General features: G+C 57.1%; 1 protein-coding gene across 1 annotated transcript in view; it reads left to right on the forward strand.

Annotated features, from left to right (window-relative positions):
• The window catches only part of LOC112125676 (alpha-2-macroglobulin-like protein 1), a gene marked incomplete at its 3' end in the record, with an annotated part of 25,981 nt that extends 9,005 nt beyond the window's left edge, over window positions 1-16,976 (forward strand). Inside the window, exons 3-12 of the mRNA XM_026646170.2 lie at window positions 1,215-1,379; window positions 1,932-2,162; window positions 3,665-3,728; window positions 3,873-4,018; window positions 5,726-5,875; window positions 6,645-6,836; window positions 12,599-12,722; window positions 15,386-15,539; window positions 16,379-16,604; window positions 16,850-16,976. Of these exons, the coding sequence (XP_026501955.2) occupies window positions 1,215-1,379; window positions 1,932-2,162; window positions 3,665-3,728; window positions 3,873-4,018; window positions 5,726-5,875; window positions 6,645-6,836; window positions 12,599-12,722; window positions 15,386-15,539; window positions 16,379-16,604; window positions 16,850-16,976 (1,579 nt within the window). The remainder of the gene's footprint in view (window positions 1-1,214; window positions 1,380-1,931; window positions 2,163-3,664; window positions 3,729-3,872; window positions 4,019-5,725; window positions 5,876-6,644; window positions 6,837-12,598; window positions 12,723-15,385; window positions 15,540-16,378; window positions 16,605-16,849) is intronic.
• Between the last annotated feature and the right edge of the window lie 326 nt (window positions 16,977-17,302).

Below are 17,302 nucleotides of genomic sequence, written 5' to 3' on the forward strand. Positions count from 1 at the left end.
CCCCCCCCCCCCCCCCCAACCATCCTCCATCCCAGGAGCTGCCCGGGGACCCGGAGCATTCCCTCCTCCTCCGCCAGGAGGTAGAGCGGCTCCTCTCCCTGGGAGCTGTGGAAAGGGTACCTCGGAAATTCCAGGGCAAGGGATCCTACTCCAGGTATTTCCTTATCCCGAAGGCGAAGGGCGGGCTTCGGCCCATCCTCGATCTGCGGAATCTCAACCAGTTTCTGGTTCGTTGCAAATTCCACATGGTGTCCCTGGCCTCTATTATTCCATCCCTAGATTCCCCCGCCTCCCATTGTGAAGGCTCATTCGACGAGACCTCAGCCTCATCAGCGGCCTATGTGGCTCACGTCCCTATTCAGGACATACGTAGGGCTCCTACGTGGTCCTCTGTCCACACCTCATCGCACTATGCGATCGTCTCCCAAACAAGGGATGACACAGGGTTTGGTAGGGCGGTGCTCTGCCTGGGTAACCCTTAAAACTTAACACTTAAAACTCCTACCCACCTCCGTCAGGTATAGCTTGGAGTCACCTACTGTGGAATACACAGGAGCAATCACTTGAAGAAGAAAGCACAATTACCTGTTCCGTAACTGGTGTTCTTCGAGATGTGTTGCTCAGGTGTATTCCACGTCCCGCCCTCCTTCCCCTCTGTTGGAGTTGTCTGGCAAGAAGGAACTGAGGGTGGGGGGAGCATGCAGCCCCCTTTATGGTGCGATATGCCAGCGCCACGCCAGGGGTCGCAGCAGTGCTCCCCCACTATGGATACTGCTAAGGGGAAAACTTCCGGCACCGGTGCACGGGGCGAGCACGCAAACCTATAGTGGAATACACTTGAGCAACACATCTCGAAGAACGCCAGTTACGGAACAGGTAACTGTCCTTTTCAGGGCCTGGGGGCGGTTGGACTGTAGAGCCCACATCCCAAGGGAGGGCTCAGTCAAGGGATGAGACAACCTGTCACTCCTCAGTGCTCACCCCAGCACCCCCAGCTATTCCAGTCCTGCCCCAACTTCTTCCCAGATCTGCTAATGCCCCTCAGTCCTCACCCCAACACCCCATCCCAGCCCTGGGCTTCCCCAGTGCATCTCAGGGCTGGATTGCATTGTCCCTTTCTGCCCCCAGCCAGCTCTTCAGCCCCGAGTGAGCAACACTCTCCCAGGAGTCTGCTCCCTTGAGTTCTGCGTCTCCCCCTTTCTCTCCCGGCTCAGATGCTCCTGAAGGCGGCAGATGGCTCTGCGCTGAAGAATGAGAAGCTGCAGCTCTTTGTTAGCTATGGAGATAAGAATAAGAACCAGACCTTCCTGACTGACGAGTCTGGCAGAGCCTCCTTCGAGCTGGACACCTCTGGCTGGACCAGGAGGGTCACTCTGAGGGTAAGTGACGGGCCTCCAAGCCCCAGTGGGGTCCCCTACACTCCAGCCTCTGTTGTTGTGTCTGTGATTTTTGATGTTTATTACGGTGGTGCCTAAGGAGCAGCCAGGATCGGGGCCCCATGGTGCTGGGTGCTGCACACGCTCAGCATAGCAAACACCCCTGCCCAAAGCTCCTGCAGACTGAATAGCCAGGACAGACGGTGGGGGGTGGGGGGGGGGAGGCGCAGAACCCACCAGCAGAGCCATCAATGGGATGATGCAAACGGCATCTTAGTGCCACCACTTGTCTTCTCATTAATATTTGGGGTGGGGTTTAGTTAGGAAGGTCGCCCCCTTCGGGCAGCTCAGTTCAAGGGCTGCCCCATTGCCAATGTCGGGCTGCCCCATTTGAACCGCTGGGATTTTCCATGTCGCTCTTACGGACGCAGGGCGAGGGGCCATGGGGGTGAGCTCAGCCGGCAGCATCAGCGCCTGGCCTGTCCCGGCTGCATTCCTGTCCTGTGCTGGGTGCTCTGCTCCCCAGCAAGCCCCATCGCTCTCTCTATCCCCCAGGGGTGCTTCAAGCAGGTGTATCACAGCTTTGTGTATGGGAGAGTCTCTCCCAGTTATCTGGATGCCCATCGTAACCTGGAGCCCTTCTACTCCAAGAGCCAGAGTTTCCTGAAGATCCGCTCGCTGGGAGGGGTGCTGCCCTGCGACCAGGCCCAGCAGCTCCAGGTGGATTACGTCATTGCTAGGGAGGCCCTGGGGAAGGGGTCCAGGAGCCTGGATTTCATCTTCCTGGTGAGCCCGTCCTGGGAGACTAAAGCGTGTGTGTGTGTGTGTGAGCATGAGGTGCGAGTCAGCGCTGTGACCCCACAGCAGACCAGTGGGGAATAGAACCGTTCCTTTGAATTACAAGGGTGGGGCTAGATCAGGACGGGGCTGTTCCCCTTTCCCCACTAGGGGCTCTGGTTCCAATCTGGCCCCAGAGCGGGGGCTGGCTGGCCTGGGGGGGCTGGGGAATGGGATACATGCCTGAATGTTCTTTCTTGCTCCCCCACCTCTGCTGACTCAGTCCATGGGTACGAGAGGCCACACCCTGCCCTGACTCCACCCTGCATAGCCATCCCCACGTCAGGGCATTTGTCAGCCCCCTGTATAGCATCAACTTGTGACCCAGTGTGCCTGGGGCAGCCCTCACTGCAAATGCCAAGGTCAGGACAGGCTGTAAAAAGAAGAGCAGATTCTCCCAAAACTGGTGCTTCGCACTGAACTTGGACTCACCAACCAGTCGCAAACTGCTCCTGATTCCCCCCCACACGTTGGTTATCTAGAAGCTAAAAAAGAAATCACACAGCCCCCTCTACTGCATTCCAGTTCTCTGGCCTCCAATCAGCACCTAGGTCCAGGACAGTGAGAAGTCATTTAAAACCTCTGCTCACTACACAAAATGTTCTTCTGACCCCAAAGGGTCAGCCATGTCACCAGGCCAATATTAGTTTGGATCTTACCCAAAATACCACGCTGCCAGCCAGTCCTTTAGTGTCTGAAACGAAAGGTTTCTTATAAGGAAAAAAGAAAGAACAAGAAGAGAGTTGTTAAATGGTAAAACAATCACATAGAAACAGAGACTTCAAAGTCCATATATCAGGTTCTGAGCAGTACTGGTGAGTTTGCTGGCTTGAAAGTCCCTCTGGAACAAATCCACAGCTTGGATGGGTCGTTCAGTCCTTTGTTCAGAGCTTCATTTGTAGAAAAGTTACTCCAGAGGTAAGAAGCAGGACTGGAGACAAAATGGAGAAGATGCAGCTGCCCTTTATATTCCTTTTGCCATGCGACTGGTACTTCCTTTGTCCCAAACACAAGCTGCACAGCACATGGCAAGGAAAAGCCTTAGAGTTCTTTGTCCACCAGCCTGCCCCTACATGCCTTGCTGACTCCTAAGGTGTAGCCCCTAGTTCCTTTCAATGGGTTCACTGTCGGGCTGATGACCCGTGATGGGCCATCGAACAGGCTCGGCAGTGCTGATGCCAATCTGTCTGGGGGTGTCACCCGGAACCACAGCTTGAGTTTTGAAATACACATGTACCACACAGACCTAGAACACAATACAAAGGTGATACAAACATATAAACAAGATCATCATACTTGGCAAATCACACGACTTTCACAGACACCTTCCATGGCATATCTGGTCAGATTCCCTGCAATTTTCTAATGTTGGTATCAACAATACCATAAAGTGTCTCCCAGATTCCACACAGCGTCACACAGCTCAGTGACCCCCGTCTCCTCCTCCGCAGGTCGTGGCCAAGGGAGCCATCGCCAGGATCATCCACAAGGGGCTGGACCTCAGGGTGGGGGCTGGTAAGTAGCGGGGGAGGAGTCTGTGCAATTAGGGGGTGCCCAGGGGGCAACTGGGGTTTGAGCCCCCTGAGCAGGGGCCGGGCTGGGGGAGGGGGCTCTGCTGGCTGGGCCTGACTTCCCCTGAGTGTTTCCCACCATCCCTAGGGCTGAAGGGCTCCTTCTCTGTGGAGCTGCCCGTCGGCGCTGACCTGGCGCCCGCTGCCAAGGTGCTGGGTTACACGGTGCTGCCCGATGGTGAGATGGCTGCCGACCGCGCCCGTCTGCACATGGCCAAGTGCCTCCCGAACAAGGTGAGCCTGGGGCTCGGGGCCGAGGAGCCTCTGGGTTGGGGAATCGCTCCCTGCCCCATAACAGGAGCCCTGAGCAGGGGCATTGCTCGGTGCCCCCAGCCCCTCCCTTCCCCAGCCTTACAGCAGCACCAGGGTCATTGCCAGCTCTGGTGAATTGATCACTAGCCATTTCGCCCCTGCCTGCAGGCGTTCCCGCGGTGACGGGAAGAGCTCTGGCCCCCGCAGAATGGAGGAGCAGGTGCCTGCCCTGCCCTCCTCCCATTCCACTCTCCCTGGCCCCAGCAAGTACCTGCTCCCCCAAACCCTTCCTGCCTCCCCCAGCCCACCCTGCTTCCCCCGCGGACTCAGCCTCTCACTCCGGGCCCAGCAGGTACCTGCTGCCTGCCTGTCCCACCCCTCGCCTCCCTGTACCCAGCTCCCCAGAGCTCCTGCTTCTGTCCCTCCCATTCCACTGGCCAGGACCCGGCCCCTCCCCGGCCCACTCTGGGCTCCCTGGCAGGTACCTGCTGCCCTGAGCCCTCCCCACTCCCCAGTCTCTGCAGCCACTTGCTCCTCCACCCCCCAGAACTTCTGCCACCTCAGCCCTACCCACTGCCCATCCTCCAACCTGCGCCTGCCCCTGCTCACCCTGGGAGATTCCTGGGGCGGGGGGCAGGGATATGATGGTCTGAGCCCCCTTCCCCTCTGGAGGCTTGCGGGGTGGCCAGCTGGCCATATTTCTTTAGAGGGCTTCTAAGGGGGCCGCTGCCCCTCCAGTCGACTGGGGCACAAGTGTCATGAGGGGAGGGGCCCCTCTCCTCCTCTGGGCCGGCAGCCGGCTCCCACTCTTACCCAGCTGAGCAGTAGAAACTCCCTCCATGAAGGCTGGGGCTCCCCTCTCTGGGCAGCCGGCAGGGGCACGTCCCTGTCATTGAGAAAAAGCTTTCACCAGGGACCAGTGTCAGCCCCCTCCCCACTGCACATAGGGGTCAGTTGGGGGGAAGGCCCTTCCCCTCTTGGAGTAAGGAGGCAAAGATACAGAATTCCTCCTCTACCTCTCCCCTCCATCTTGTGGGGTCTGGCTGAGTCCTTCTGCCCCCTCCCACTTCACCCCACTGCCCCGGGGGTAAGTGTGACCCTTCTGCCTCCCTTCCCCCAGCCCGGGGAGGCAGTGCACTGTTACCCGGAGGCATTTCAATGCCCCCCTCGGCAATGGCGTCTGTCCCCCCCCAGCAACTGGCATCTGCTTGGTACTGGCCTCATTGCTCAGCCTTCAGCCGACCCCCCCCCGGGCAGTGCTGTGCGTCTTCAGACACACTGAGGGGGGGAGGCTGGGAGCGGACAAGCCAGAGGACAGACTGCAGCCCAGGGCTTCGTCCTCCTCCAGAATCTCAGGACTTTTCGGGGGTCTGATTCATGAATTTTAGCTGGTGGGGCAGGCGATCCTGTTGTATCCCTCCCACCCTGCACCTCCTACCCCCTCCCCCCGCCACGGGGTGTCTATGAATAACTGCAGCTCCCTGAGCCGTCCCACGGGGGCACTGAATGAGCCTGGGCTGCCTCGACCCCCCACACCCAACAGTGATCCCCAAAGCCCCAGCCCTTCAGCCAGCGGGGCCTGGTGCCAGAGTGACACTCGGTGCCTGCCCCCGCCCCTGCCCGGGCCTGTCTCCTCCTGCCCCTGGGGGTCTCTCTCCCCCTCCCCTGTGACGCCCTGTGCCTCACCAGGTGAAGCTGGCCTTCTCGCAGGACCGGGCCCTGCCGGGCTCAGAGCTCCAGCTGCGGGTGCAGGCTGCTCCCGGGTCCCTGTGCGCCGTCCGCGCCGTGGATCAGAGCGTGCTGCTCATGAAGCCCGAGGCCGAGCTCAGCGTCCACATGGTGAGTCCAGAGCAGCTCGGCTGCTCGCCCGGCCCCTCGCCCGGCCCCTCCCGACGAGTCCTCCCCCCTCGCAGGGAGGGGCGATGCACGGCTGCTGGGGGACACCCCTCGAGGCCGCCTCTCCCCGGTCTGGGGGCTGCTCCCATGGCACTTGACAGCCCCTAACTCTGGGGGGTCCCTGCCTGCCTTGCCTGTTCTCCCATCAGCCCTTGCAGTGCCCCCCCTACCAGCACCCCCTCACCCCGGCTCCGGCTGGGAACATGGAGCTCGGAGCTGAGATAATAGCCGGGGTAACCGGAGCTCGCTCTCCACGGCAGAGCTGGTCCCCAGGGGTGGGGGCAGGAGAATTCCCTGCCCCCATGTACAGCAGGGAACAACTGGCCAGGTGCATTGTGGGAGTTGTCCCTTCCCCGGGTGGATACGGAATCGCACTCGGCCCATCGCTGGCGCCTGCCGTCCAGGGGCTCACGGGCTCTGCACATGGCGAGAAGCGGCACCTGCCCTCCCCCTGCCCCAGGTTCTCCCAGGGCGTTGGGATCCACGGGTCCCTCTCCTAGGGTTGGGGGGGGCAGTGCAGGGACAGACGCCCACCTGGGGGATGGGGATGGGGGCTGGGCAGGGTGGGGGGAGGTGTCCAGGCTAGAGATGAGTCTGGGGCAAGAGCGGAGGTTTGTGGGGTGATGTGTTAGTGGGAGGAGGGGCAGGAGCTGGCTCTGGGGTAGCTCGTGTCTTGGTTTCATGCCTGATGTCGTCTGTGTTTTGTCTTTAGGCCTATAACCTGCTCCCCGATTTTCCCCAAGGAGGCTATCCTGACGCAGTGCAAGAGCCTGAGCCATGTTATGATCCTCCCCAGCCTCAAGCTCCAGTTCATCACTGCCGCGCCTTAGGTGACCAGTGGAGGTGTCGCAGAGGGACTAGCAGCTGGACTCCCCCTCGGCATGATGCCTACCACCTGTTTAAGGTAGGGTTGGGCCTGGCCAGGCCTCACACTCCTCTGTAGCTTGAAAGGACTAAACTGGCTCCGATGTGCCCAGAGCTGCTGGCATCCAGGGGCGAATCCCACCAAACAGTCCGGCCTGTTCTAGTGAATCCTCAGGGATGCTCCTAGCAAACTGAGGCCTGGGATACACCTCCCCAGCCACCTTCAGACACGGCCCAGGCCCTGGGACAGATCCCCGGCGTATCCAGGGAGCAGGAATGCCCCATCCCGCCCCACTCCTGGGCACAGGGGTATTACCTGCAGGGTTGGCAGCGCCACCTCCACTTACGGTTCTCTGGCACTTCCTGTTAGAAGTTTTCAGAGACTCATAGAGTCATAGACTTTAAGGTCAGAAGGGACCATTATGATCATCTAGTCTGACCTCCTGCACAACGCAGGCCACAGAATCTCACCCACTAACTCCTGTAACAAACCCCTGACCTATGTCTGAGTTATTGAAGTCCTCAAATCGTGGTTTAAAGACTTCAAGGTGCAGAGAATCCTCCAGCAAGTGACCCGTGCCCCACGCTGCAGAGGAAGGCGAAAACCCCCCAGGGCCTCTGCCAATCTGCCCTGGGGAAAAATTCCTTCCCGACCCCAAATATGGTGATCAGCTAAACCCTGAGCATGTGAGCAAGACTCACCAGCCAGACACCCAGGAAAGAATTCTCTGTAGTAACTCAGATCCCACCCCATCTAACATCCCATCACAGGCCATTGGGCATTGTAACAATGCTGGTTCTGGCGGGACCCAACTGAGAGTGCCAATTCAGGTCAAATTGCTTAAATAGGGCAGTTACAGCCCAAGGCTGGGGTTTTTCCACCTCTAAGGCAAACCAAACCAGCCAGACTAAGAGGACTTTGGTGTCACCCCACTGGCTAACCACAAGTCACACAAGCAATTCCCTCAGACACTCCAGTTTCCCAGTATCACCACCAGTGCCACTCGTTATGGGGACAAATGGTTATGAAAACCAATACCCCAGTAAAAGAAAAAAGGTTCTCCTGATCCCAAAGGATCAAGCCCCAGGCCCAGGTCAATATACAAATCAGATCTTACCCACAAATCACACTGTTGTCAGTCCTTTAGAATCTAAAATCTAAAGGTTTATTCATAAAAGGAAAAAGATATAGATGAGAGTTAGAATTGGTTAAATGGAATCAATTACATACAGTAATGGCAAAGTTCTTGGTTTAGGCTTGTAGCAGTGATAGAATAAACTGCAGGTTTAAAATCAAGTCTCGGGAATACATCCACAGCTGGGATGGGTCATTCAGTCCTTTGTGTAGAGCAGGGGTAGGCAACCTTTCAGAAGTGGTGTGCCGAGTCTTCATATATTCACTCTAATTTAAGGTTTCGCGTGCCGATAATACATTTTAAGGTTTTTAGAAGGTCTCTTTCTATAAGTCTATAATATATAACTAAACTATTGTATGTAAAGTAAACAAGGTTTTCAAAATGTTTAAGAAGCTTCATTTAAAATTAAATTAAAATGCTGATCTTAGGCCACCAGCCTGCTCAGCTCGCTGCCAGCCTGGGGTTCTGTTCACCTAGGCCGGCAGCGGGCTGAGCAGGGCCTATGGCCGGGACCCCAGACCTGGGGGGGGGGTGTTTCAGGGATCAGGGCAGAAGGCTGGGGTATGTATGGGGGTTCAGGGATCAGGGCAGAGGGCTGGGGTGTGTGCGGGGTGCAGGGCAGAAGGCTGGGTGTGGTGAGGAGTTCAAGGGTCAGGGCAGAGGGATGGGGCTGTGGGGGTACAGGGCAGAAGGCTGGGTGTGTCTTGGGGTGTGGGGGTGCAGGGCAGAGGGCTGGGTGTGGGGAGGGGTTCAAGGGTCAGGGCAGAGGGCTGGGGGTATGGGGGTGCAGGGCAGAAGGCTGGGTGTGGGGAGGGGTTCAAGAGTCAGGGCTGGGTGTGGGGAGTGGGTGGTGCAGGGCAGAAGGCTGAGTGTGGGGGGGTTCAGGGCAGAGGGCTGGGGGAGTGGGGGGTGCAGGGCAGAAGGCTGGGTGTGTGTTGGGGTGGGGGGTTCAGGGCAGAAGGCTGGGGTGCTTGACTCATGGGGGTGCTCCCATCCTCCTGCCCTGAGCGGCTCATGGCAGGGGGCTGGAAGGGATATGCCCTGTTCCACCCCTTTCCCCCAGGCTCTGTCCCTACCTCTCTCTGCCTCCTCTACGGAGCTGTGTGCACGCTGCTGCTCTTCCCCCTCCCCCTTGCTAGGGCCATCAGCTGATTGGCGCAGGGCGGAGAGGAGGAGGGGCAGGAAAGCACCGCTGGGGGAAGAAGCGGGGGAGGAGAGAAGCTTGGCTGCCGCAGAACCAAGCTTCTGCCTCCTGCCCCCGCAGGGCAGAGCAGTGGGAGGGGGGGCTCAGTGGGGCAGGGGCCGGGACCGTGGCAGGGAGCTGCGCACCACTCAGAATCGGCTCGAGTGCTGTGTTTGGCACACGTGCCGTAGGTTGCCGACCCCTGGCGTAGAGCTTCAGTTTGTAGCGAAGTCCCTCCAGAGGTAAGAAGCAGGATTGAAGACAAGATGGAGATGAGGCATCAGCCTTTTATAGTCCTTTCCAGGTGTAAGATCACCTCTTTGTTCTTACTGTGGAAAATTACAGCAAAATGGAGTCTGGAGTCACATGGGCCAGTCCCTGCATACTTTGCGGAGTTGCAAGGCGTATTTGTCTTCTCTCAATGGGTCAATTGTATAGCTGAGGGTCCTTAATGGGCCATCAAGCAGGCTAGGCAGAGCTAACACCAACTTCTCTGGGATATCTCCCAGAAGCATAGCATAAGTTTGAAATACAGACAGTATAGAGCCAATATTCATAACTTCAATTACAAAACTGATACACACATATAGACAGCATAATCATAACCAACAAACCATAACCTTGTCTTAGACACCTCATTTGACCCCCTTTATAAAAGATTTGGTGCCACTACAGGACTTTGGTTGCAACCATGTTCTATATGGTCCCAGATTATGTCAATAACGTCACAGGCATATTTACCACTAATAATCAAAGATCAATTAATTGCCAAAATTACACTATCCCACCATCCCATCCCCTCCATAAACTTATCAAGCTTAGTCTTGAAGCCAGATATGTGTTTTGACCCCTCTACTCCCCTTGGAAGGCTATTCCAGAACTTCACTCCTCTAATGTTCTTGTAACTTTGTCAGACTGAAACGGTTGGGGTTGAAATTTCCCCAGCCAGGGGTCGGCCTCAGGCTGAACTTTCTGAGGTGTTTCAGCTAACGCGGCTCAGCAGTTGCTCAGAAAGGGAGGTGGGGAAAATACTCGGTTTTCCCATGATAAAATGAAGCTGTTTAATTGAGAAGCTCCCTGCCTCGGAGCAGAGACTTGACCCTTGGCCAGGAGGTCGCCCTGGGGTCAGGGAGGTGCCCTTTGCCTTTCCCATGACTTGCAGCCCCATTTGGCTGATTGGGAAGCCCCTGGGAATGGCAGGACCCACATGCCCAGCAGAGGCTTGGAGTTTGGCAGCATTATTCTGCGAGGAATCCCTCTGCACCGCGCCTGCTCCATCCCCTCCTACGTGCCGACCGGCCTGCGCGCACCTTCGCCACAGAGCGACTGAGCCTGCTCCAGCCTGGGGCCACAGGGGCAGAGCAGGATTTTCCTGAAATGGCTCCTCCCGGCCAGCAGGACCTGCGGTGGCACTGGGTGTGGGAATGGAGCTCCCGGAGACGGTGCCTCTGGTGCTCCCAGTGCTCCCCTGCCCGTCCCAGGCAGCCTGGAGGAGGAGGAAGCCACCTGAGTGAAATGTGCAGAGGGGGCAAGGAGGGGGTGGGGGATGGGTGCAGAGGGGGTAAGAAGGGGGTGGGGGATGGGCGCAGAGGGGGCAAGGAGGGGGTGGGGGGATGGGTGCGGAGGGGACAAGGAGGGGTGGGGGATGGGTGCGGAGGGGACAAGGAGGGGGTGGGGGGATGGGTGCAGAGGAGGTGGGGGTGATGGTATCTTGCCCCGCCAGAGAGAGGGATGGACGACGTCCTCCCAAAGCTCTCAGGGGCTGGGAGTCAGGAGACCGCGGCTCTGTCCCAACTGGGGGCTGCTCTGAGTGCTGGCAGCCTGCCCAGGGCCTGGAAGCCCAGTCAGACGGCCATAGTGAAATGGGCCGGGACCCGCCCTCCCCCTGCCAGTGCCCGTACAGTGAGCGTGCTGCCCATGGCACCCAGCACCGCGCGCACCGCGGCATCTAGGGGCTGCCCGGTGGCCAAGGCACTCCCCAGAACTGTTCCCCAGGCGGGCGGGGGCGTTGGGTTCTGGGCACCAGGGGACCAGACAGATGCTGCCGCGGGGGAGCTCGGGGAGCGCGGCCGGCCCCATGGGCGGGTGCTGCACATTGCAGGGGGGCGGCAGCTCTGCTCGAGCGGAGGTTGAGTGTCGCTGGCTGTTTAAAGAGGAGTGTCTGAGTGCTCTGACATCCACAGCCTGGCCTGAGATATGCTGTGCCTCATGGCAGGACAGGGTGGGGCTAGTGGGCCACATGGGGGGTCATTTGAGTGGGGGGCCCAAGATACAGCCCCCCTCATAAAATGGGTTTACACGACCACCCAGTTCTCATCATGCTGTTTGCCCTGATTGGGGGGGGGGGCAACCTGAACTGAGCCCAGAGAGTGGGAGGCACATGTGCAGCCAGGCTGGGGCTCCGTGGAGCCAGTGGGTTTGCAGGCAGTCTGGTGTCACAGTGAGCCGAGCTCTGCAGCGGCTCCATTTGGCAGTTTTGCCCGAGACTGAAATCTGGGGTTGAGGGCGACATTTTCAAGGGCTGTAAGAGCCACGTGCAGACGCTGCCGTTCCTGCAGGGGGTTGCCAAGGAAACGAGCATGGAGCAGAGGGAAGAACAAAGCCTCCAGCACCCAATTAGGAGAATCCAAGCAGGCTGCTCAGGGCTGGACGGCAGCAGACTGGACCCTTTGAGGTTCACGGGCCTCTCTCCTCCTGTCGCAGGCACAGCTCTGTGTGATGGGATCCCCGGTACACCCTGGAACTGGGATACTGCTGTGCCCCCTTCACTCTCCAGCCTGGGCTGTCTCTCACAGTGCTTTGCTAGTAACAAGCAGCAAACCCCTCCAGGCGCTGTGATCACTCAGCACAACAGCATGTGGAGCCCCCCACCCAGCTAGATTGCATGAATGCTCCCAGAGCCGCATACGAATCATACAGAGAAAGGCACCAGCCAATCTCCCAAGCCCCTCGCCTTGCACCTCGGAACTGTACCATCTTACCCTGGTCAGAAGCCTGGCCAGTGTAAGTTTATTACCCAGCCCACCCCTCCCTCGATGTGGAGAGGACACACACCAGCCTTTATAACCTCAGCTGAGATTTCCCAAGACTTCAACCAAAACACCCTGTTTTCTGTAAAATATAAAACAGATTCATTAACTACAGAAAGATAGTGATTAAGTGATTATAAGTGGTGGGCACAAAAGGTCAGAGATCGTTACCAAAGAAAATAAAAGGTAAGTGCACAGTCTAGATCTTAAACCTTATTACACTAGGCAGTATTTGGATCAAGCAGTTTTCTCACCACACTAGAGGTTACAGTTCTTAACACACAGGCTTCCCCTTTTACGCCTGGGACCAGTCTCCTCAGCTGAAGTCTTTGTCCTCCCAGCGTTCTTGTTGTTTCCAGCATAGGTGGGGGAGGAGAAATGCGAAAGTATGATGCCACAGTCCCCTCTTTTAGCAGCTCCTGATGCTTTTTCCTCTGTCTTCCTTCTCACCCAGGATGCGGCTTTGAAAATTCTCACCAACACCAACACCAAGGAGCCCTGTGAACATAAACACTTTATAACACGTCGTGCTGTCCTAACCTCGCCTGTCTGGTGGGGCCCCGCATTGTCCTCACCAGGTCAGTGGACTGGGCACTTCCATCTCTCTTGATCAGCAATTCCAAATGCCCTCTCTGCCCTCTGAGCGGAGACGGCCCTGTGGGCTCATAGATCGGGCCTGGAACCTGGGTTCTGATCCTGGTGGGGATTCTCCATTGTTCTCAATGGGGCCGGGGTGGGAGGGTTTCTCCAGGGTTCTCAGTGGGAGCTGGGCACACGTGATCATCTGACCCTTCCAATTCAGCTCTGCTCCTCCCCCTTCGGCTGGAGGCTCTTTGAGGCAGGGCCTGCAGCTGCCTGTGGAGGGACGGTGCCCGACCTCCTGCGGGCACCACCCCAATACACATGCTAATCACACTGTGCCAAGTGGTGGTAACCACGGTATTGCCCGGCTCCTTGCCTGTCTCTCAGTGACTCCAGCCCAGATACACTCGCTTCACACGGAGACTGATGGCTTTTCTAGCTCCAGCCCCACGCGCTGCCCTGGGATCTGAGAGTCAAGCTGGGTGTTATGGAGGCGATCACATGGGGTCCTGCAATGCCCACTCGTGCTCGATGGTTGCGGTAGAAATGCACTGAGCCTCCCTAGGCCTCCATGTCCCAGCTGCTCAGTGTGGCTAATGATTTGACCTGCCTGGCTAGCGGCTCTTTGTGCAGGGCTCTGGGAGTGCAACGTACCCTTAACGCTGCTCGGGGCAGAGCTGGGACTGAGCTCAGGACTCCCTGGCTCCCGCCCATGTGCTGAATCATAGGACTGGAAGGGACCTCGAGAGGTATCTAGTCCAGTCCCCGGCACTCGTGGCAGGACTAAGGATTAACTAGACCATCCCTGACAGGTGTTTGTCTAACCTGCTCTTAAAAGTCTCCGATGATGGAGATTCCACAACCTCCCTAGGCAATTTATTCCAGTGCTTAACCACCCTGAGAGGAACTTTTTCCTAATGTCCAACCTAAACCTCCCTTGCTGCAATTTAAGCCCATTGCGTCTTGTGCTATCCTCAGAGGTTAAGAAGAACAATTTTTCTCCCTCCTCCTTGTAACAACCTTTTATGTACTTGAAAACTGTTATCATGTCCCCTCTCAGTCTTCTCTTTTCCAGACTAAACAAACCCAATTTTTCAATCTTCCCTCATAGCTCATGTTTTCTAGACCTGTAATAATTTTTGTTGCTCTTCTCAGGACTTTCTCCAATTTCTCCACATCTTTCCTGAAATGTGGCGCCCAGAACTGGACACAATACTCCAGTTGAGGGCTAATCAGCGCGGAGTAGAGCGGAAGAATTACTTCTTGTGTCTTACTTACAACTCTCCTGCGAATACATCCCAGAATGATGTTCACTTCTTTTGGAACAGTGTTACACTGTTGACTCATATTTAGCTTGTGGTCCACTATGACACTCCAGAACCCTTTCTGCAGTACTCCTTCCTAGGCAGTCATTTCCCATTTTGTGTGTGTGCAACTGGTTGTTCCTTCCTAAGTGGATACTTTGCATTTGTCCTTATTGAATTTCATCCCATTTACTTCAGACCATTTCTTCAGTTTGTCCAGATCATTTTGAATTATAATCCTGTCCTCCAAAGCACTTGCAACCCCTCCCAGCTTGGTATTGTCCAGAAACTTTATAAGTGTACTCTCTATGCCATTATCTAAATCATTGACAAAGATATTGAACAGAACAGAACCCAGAACCGATCCCTGCGGGACCCCACTTGTTATGCCCTTCCAGCATGACTGTGAACCACTGATAACTACTCTCTGGGAACGGTTTTCCAACCAGTTATGCACATACCTTATAGTAGCTCCATCTAGGTTGCATTTCCCTAGTTTGTTTATGAGAAGGTCATGTGAGACAGCTTTACGAAAGTCAAGATATACCACATCTACTGCTTCCCTCCTATCCACAAGGCTTGTTACCCTGTCAAAGAAAGCTATCAGGTTGGTTTGACATGTTTGTTCTTGACAGATCCATGCTGACTGTTACTTATCACCTTATTATCTTCTAGGTGTTTGCAAATTGATTGCTTAATTATTTGCCCCATTATCTCTCCGGGTACAGAAGTTAAGCTGACTGGTCTGTAACTCCCTGGGTTGTCCTTATTTCCCTTTTTATAGATGGGCAAATATCATGCCACTTTCCAGTCTTCGGGAATCTCTCCTGTCTCCCATGACTTTTCAAAGATAATCGCTAATGGCTCAGCTATCTCCTCAGTCAGCTCTTTGAATATTCTGGGATGCATTTCATCAGGCCATGGTGACTTGAAGACATCTAACTTGTCTAAGTAATTTTTAACTTGTTCTTCCCCTATTTTAGCCTCTTCTGATCCTACCTCATTTTCACTGGTGTTCACTATGTTAGACGTCCAATCACCACCAACCTTCTTGGTGAAAACCGAAACAAAGACGTCATTAAGCACCTCTGCCATTTCCACATTTTCTGTTGCTGTTTTTCCCCCTACTAGTGTGTGCTGCATCTAGGGCACCCACAGCCTGACCCCCGTCCAGCCCCAGCCCTGCCACTGGCTGCTCCCAGTTCAGGTCACATCTGGGCAGGGGTCAGTGCCACATCCAGTCCCCAAAATGTCCCCAAATATTGAGACTTTACAGGTAAACACACGTCAATCATCGCCTGGATTTGCCCCCAATACAGTGTGGGGTTCCCTCAACCCCTTTGCATCTTTTCTAGTCATGACCCCTGAGAACATGGAGGCAAGTGTAGATAGTGCAGCAGCGACCCCAGTGAGCAATGCCCGGCCCGTGCCGGAACCCAGCACCCAGGAGGAGCCAGCGCCACGTGCGTATTTCCCAGAGACATGGCTGTGGGACCTGGTGCCTGTGGGGTGAGTGAGGAGCTGTCACAGACCGTCCCTGCGGAGCGACCTCCAGGCCAGACCCTCGAAAGCAGCAGCTCCCAGAGGCAGCGCACTGGCTGGGGGAGGGCTGGCTGCCCGTGTGGGGCTGGTTCCTGTGCCCTCTTGCCAGCGGAGAGGAACCCAGCACAGCAACAGGGAATAACAAGCCCCCAAGCTCGTGGGATTCGTCTCTTTACAGATGTAATGAACCCACAGAGCGGGGGAGAGGGCTGGGAACCGGGGCAGCACTGAGACCCTGTGTCTCACCAGCAGAGCGGGGTTCGCGCCAGCCCCTCCCTGCACCCTGTCGCGGTCGGCAGGGGGTTTATCATCCTGGCCCCATTGCCCTTCGTGGTGTTGTCATTCCCATGCGGTGCCTGGAAGCTCCAACACTGAGAACATGGGAGGGGTTTGAACCCCCAGGAAGGGGGCATGGAGGGTGGCACATGGGGTACAATTGGGAGGGGCAGGGGATCCCGAGCAGGGGGAATTCAGGCTGACACCCAGGAATAGCCCCCTGACAGGGAGATCTGTCTGACTGCAGAAGGGGGGATCCCCATCCCGTGGAACATTGAGCCGAGCCCGGAGAGTCCCAGGGCAAGGAAGGATCCTGCGCTAGCTGGCGTGGGCGGAGGAGGGGACAAGAGGGGGGCACTGACAGCTCTTCCCCTCTCTGCTGTCTGAGATTGGCCTGTTTCTGTGCCACCGGCCCAGGGCCCCAGCCCAGCAGAGGGTCGGGCAGCGATGTCTCCGGTGGCCGTGCTTCTGGGTGCTTCCCACGGGGCGGCCGCGTGTCTGACGCTCTGTTTGTGTCTGTCCCGGCCCAGTGAGGTGGGTTCCAAGGACATCCCAGTCTCGGTGCCCGACACCATCACGGAGTGGAAAGCTGGGATGTTCTGCACGGCCGAGGTGGGCTTTGGGCTCTCCGCCATGGCCACCTTCACGGCCTTCAAACCCTTCTTTGTGGAGCTGGCCTTGCCGTACTCCGTGATCCGGGGAGAGGCCTTCGCCCTAAAGGCCACCGTCTTCAACTACCTGCAGCAGTGCATCCAGGTGAGCGCCGCCCCGGGCTGAACTGCTGGAGCTGCTGGGGCTGGTGACCTGGGGCTGGGGAGCTGGGCAGCGGCACAGGCCGGCGAGTGGCACCGGCAGTCACTAGCTGTGACCCTGTGACCACTGGGGTCAGCACATCGCGGTGAGGGGGCCTGAGCCCCAGAGGGGTCACATCTCAGCTGGAGCTGGCGCGTGTGAGCGCGTCCCCCACAGCCCTAAGGGGGATCTCGTGTTGGGCCCCACAGGTGCGAGTGACGCTGGCAGAGTCTGCGCAGTTCCAGGTGCTGGCGGGCGAGGACGGCGCCTACACCAGCTGCCTCTGTGCAGACGAAGGGAAAACCTTCCAGTGGGAGGTGACGGCGAGCAGCCTGGGTAAGGGGCGCTGGGGGCTCTGTGCCGGAGGGGAGGGGCAAGGAAGGGGTGGGGGCCTCTGCACAGTGTGGGGGCAGAGAAGGGGTGCTGGACCCTTTGCACTAGAGAGGCAGGTAGGGGCCTTTGGAGGCTCTGCATGGGAGGACAGACGGGTAAGGGGCATTGGAGGCTCTGTGCTGGGAGTGAGGAGGAGGGCACAGAACAGGGTCACTGAGGGCTTGGTGCTGAGGGGAAGGGGAGGGGATGGGAAGAACTGTGGGAGGTGGAGGAGAGGAAACCCCAGCAGAGAAACCCCTTACGGCCTACTCACCATTTCCCCCAGTCAC

The sequence above is a fragment of the Terrapene carolina genome, unplaced genomic scaffold, assembly GCF_002925995.2.
Source record: "Terrapene carolina triunguis isolate 2854851 unplaced genomic scaffold, T_m_triunguis-2.0 Scaffold34265, whole genome shotgun sequence".
NCBI classification, from domain to species: Eukaryota; Metazoa; Chordata; order Testudines; family Emydidae; genus Terrapene; species Terrapene triunguis.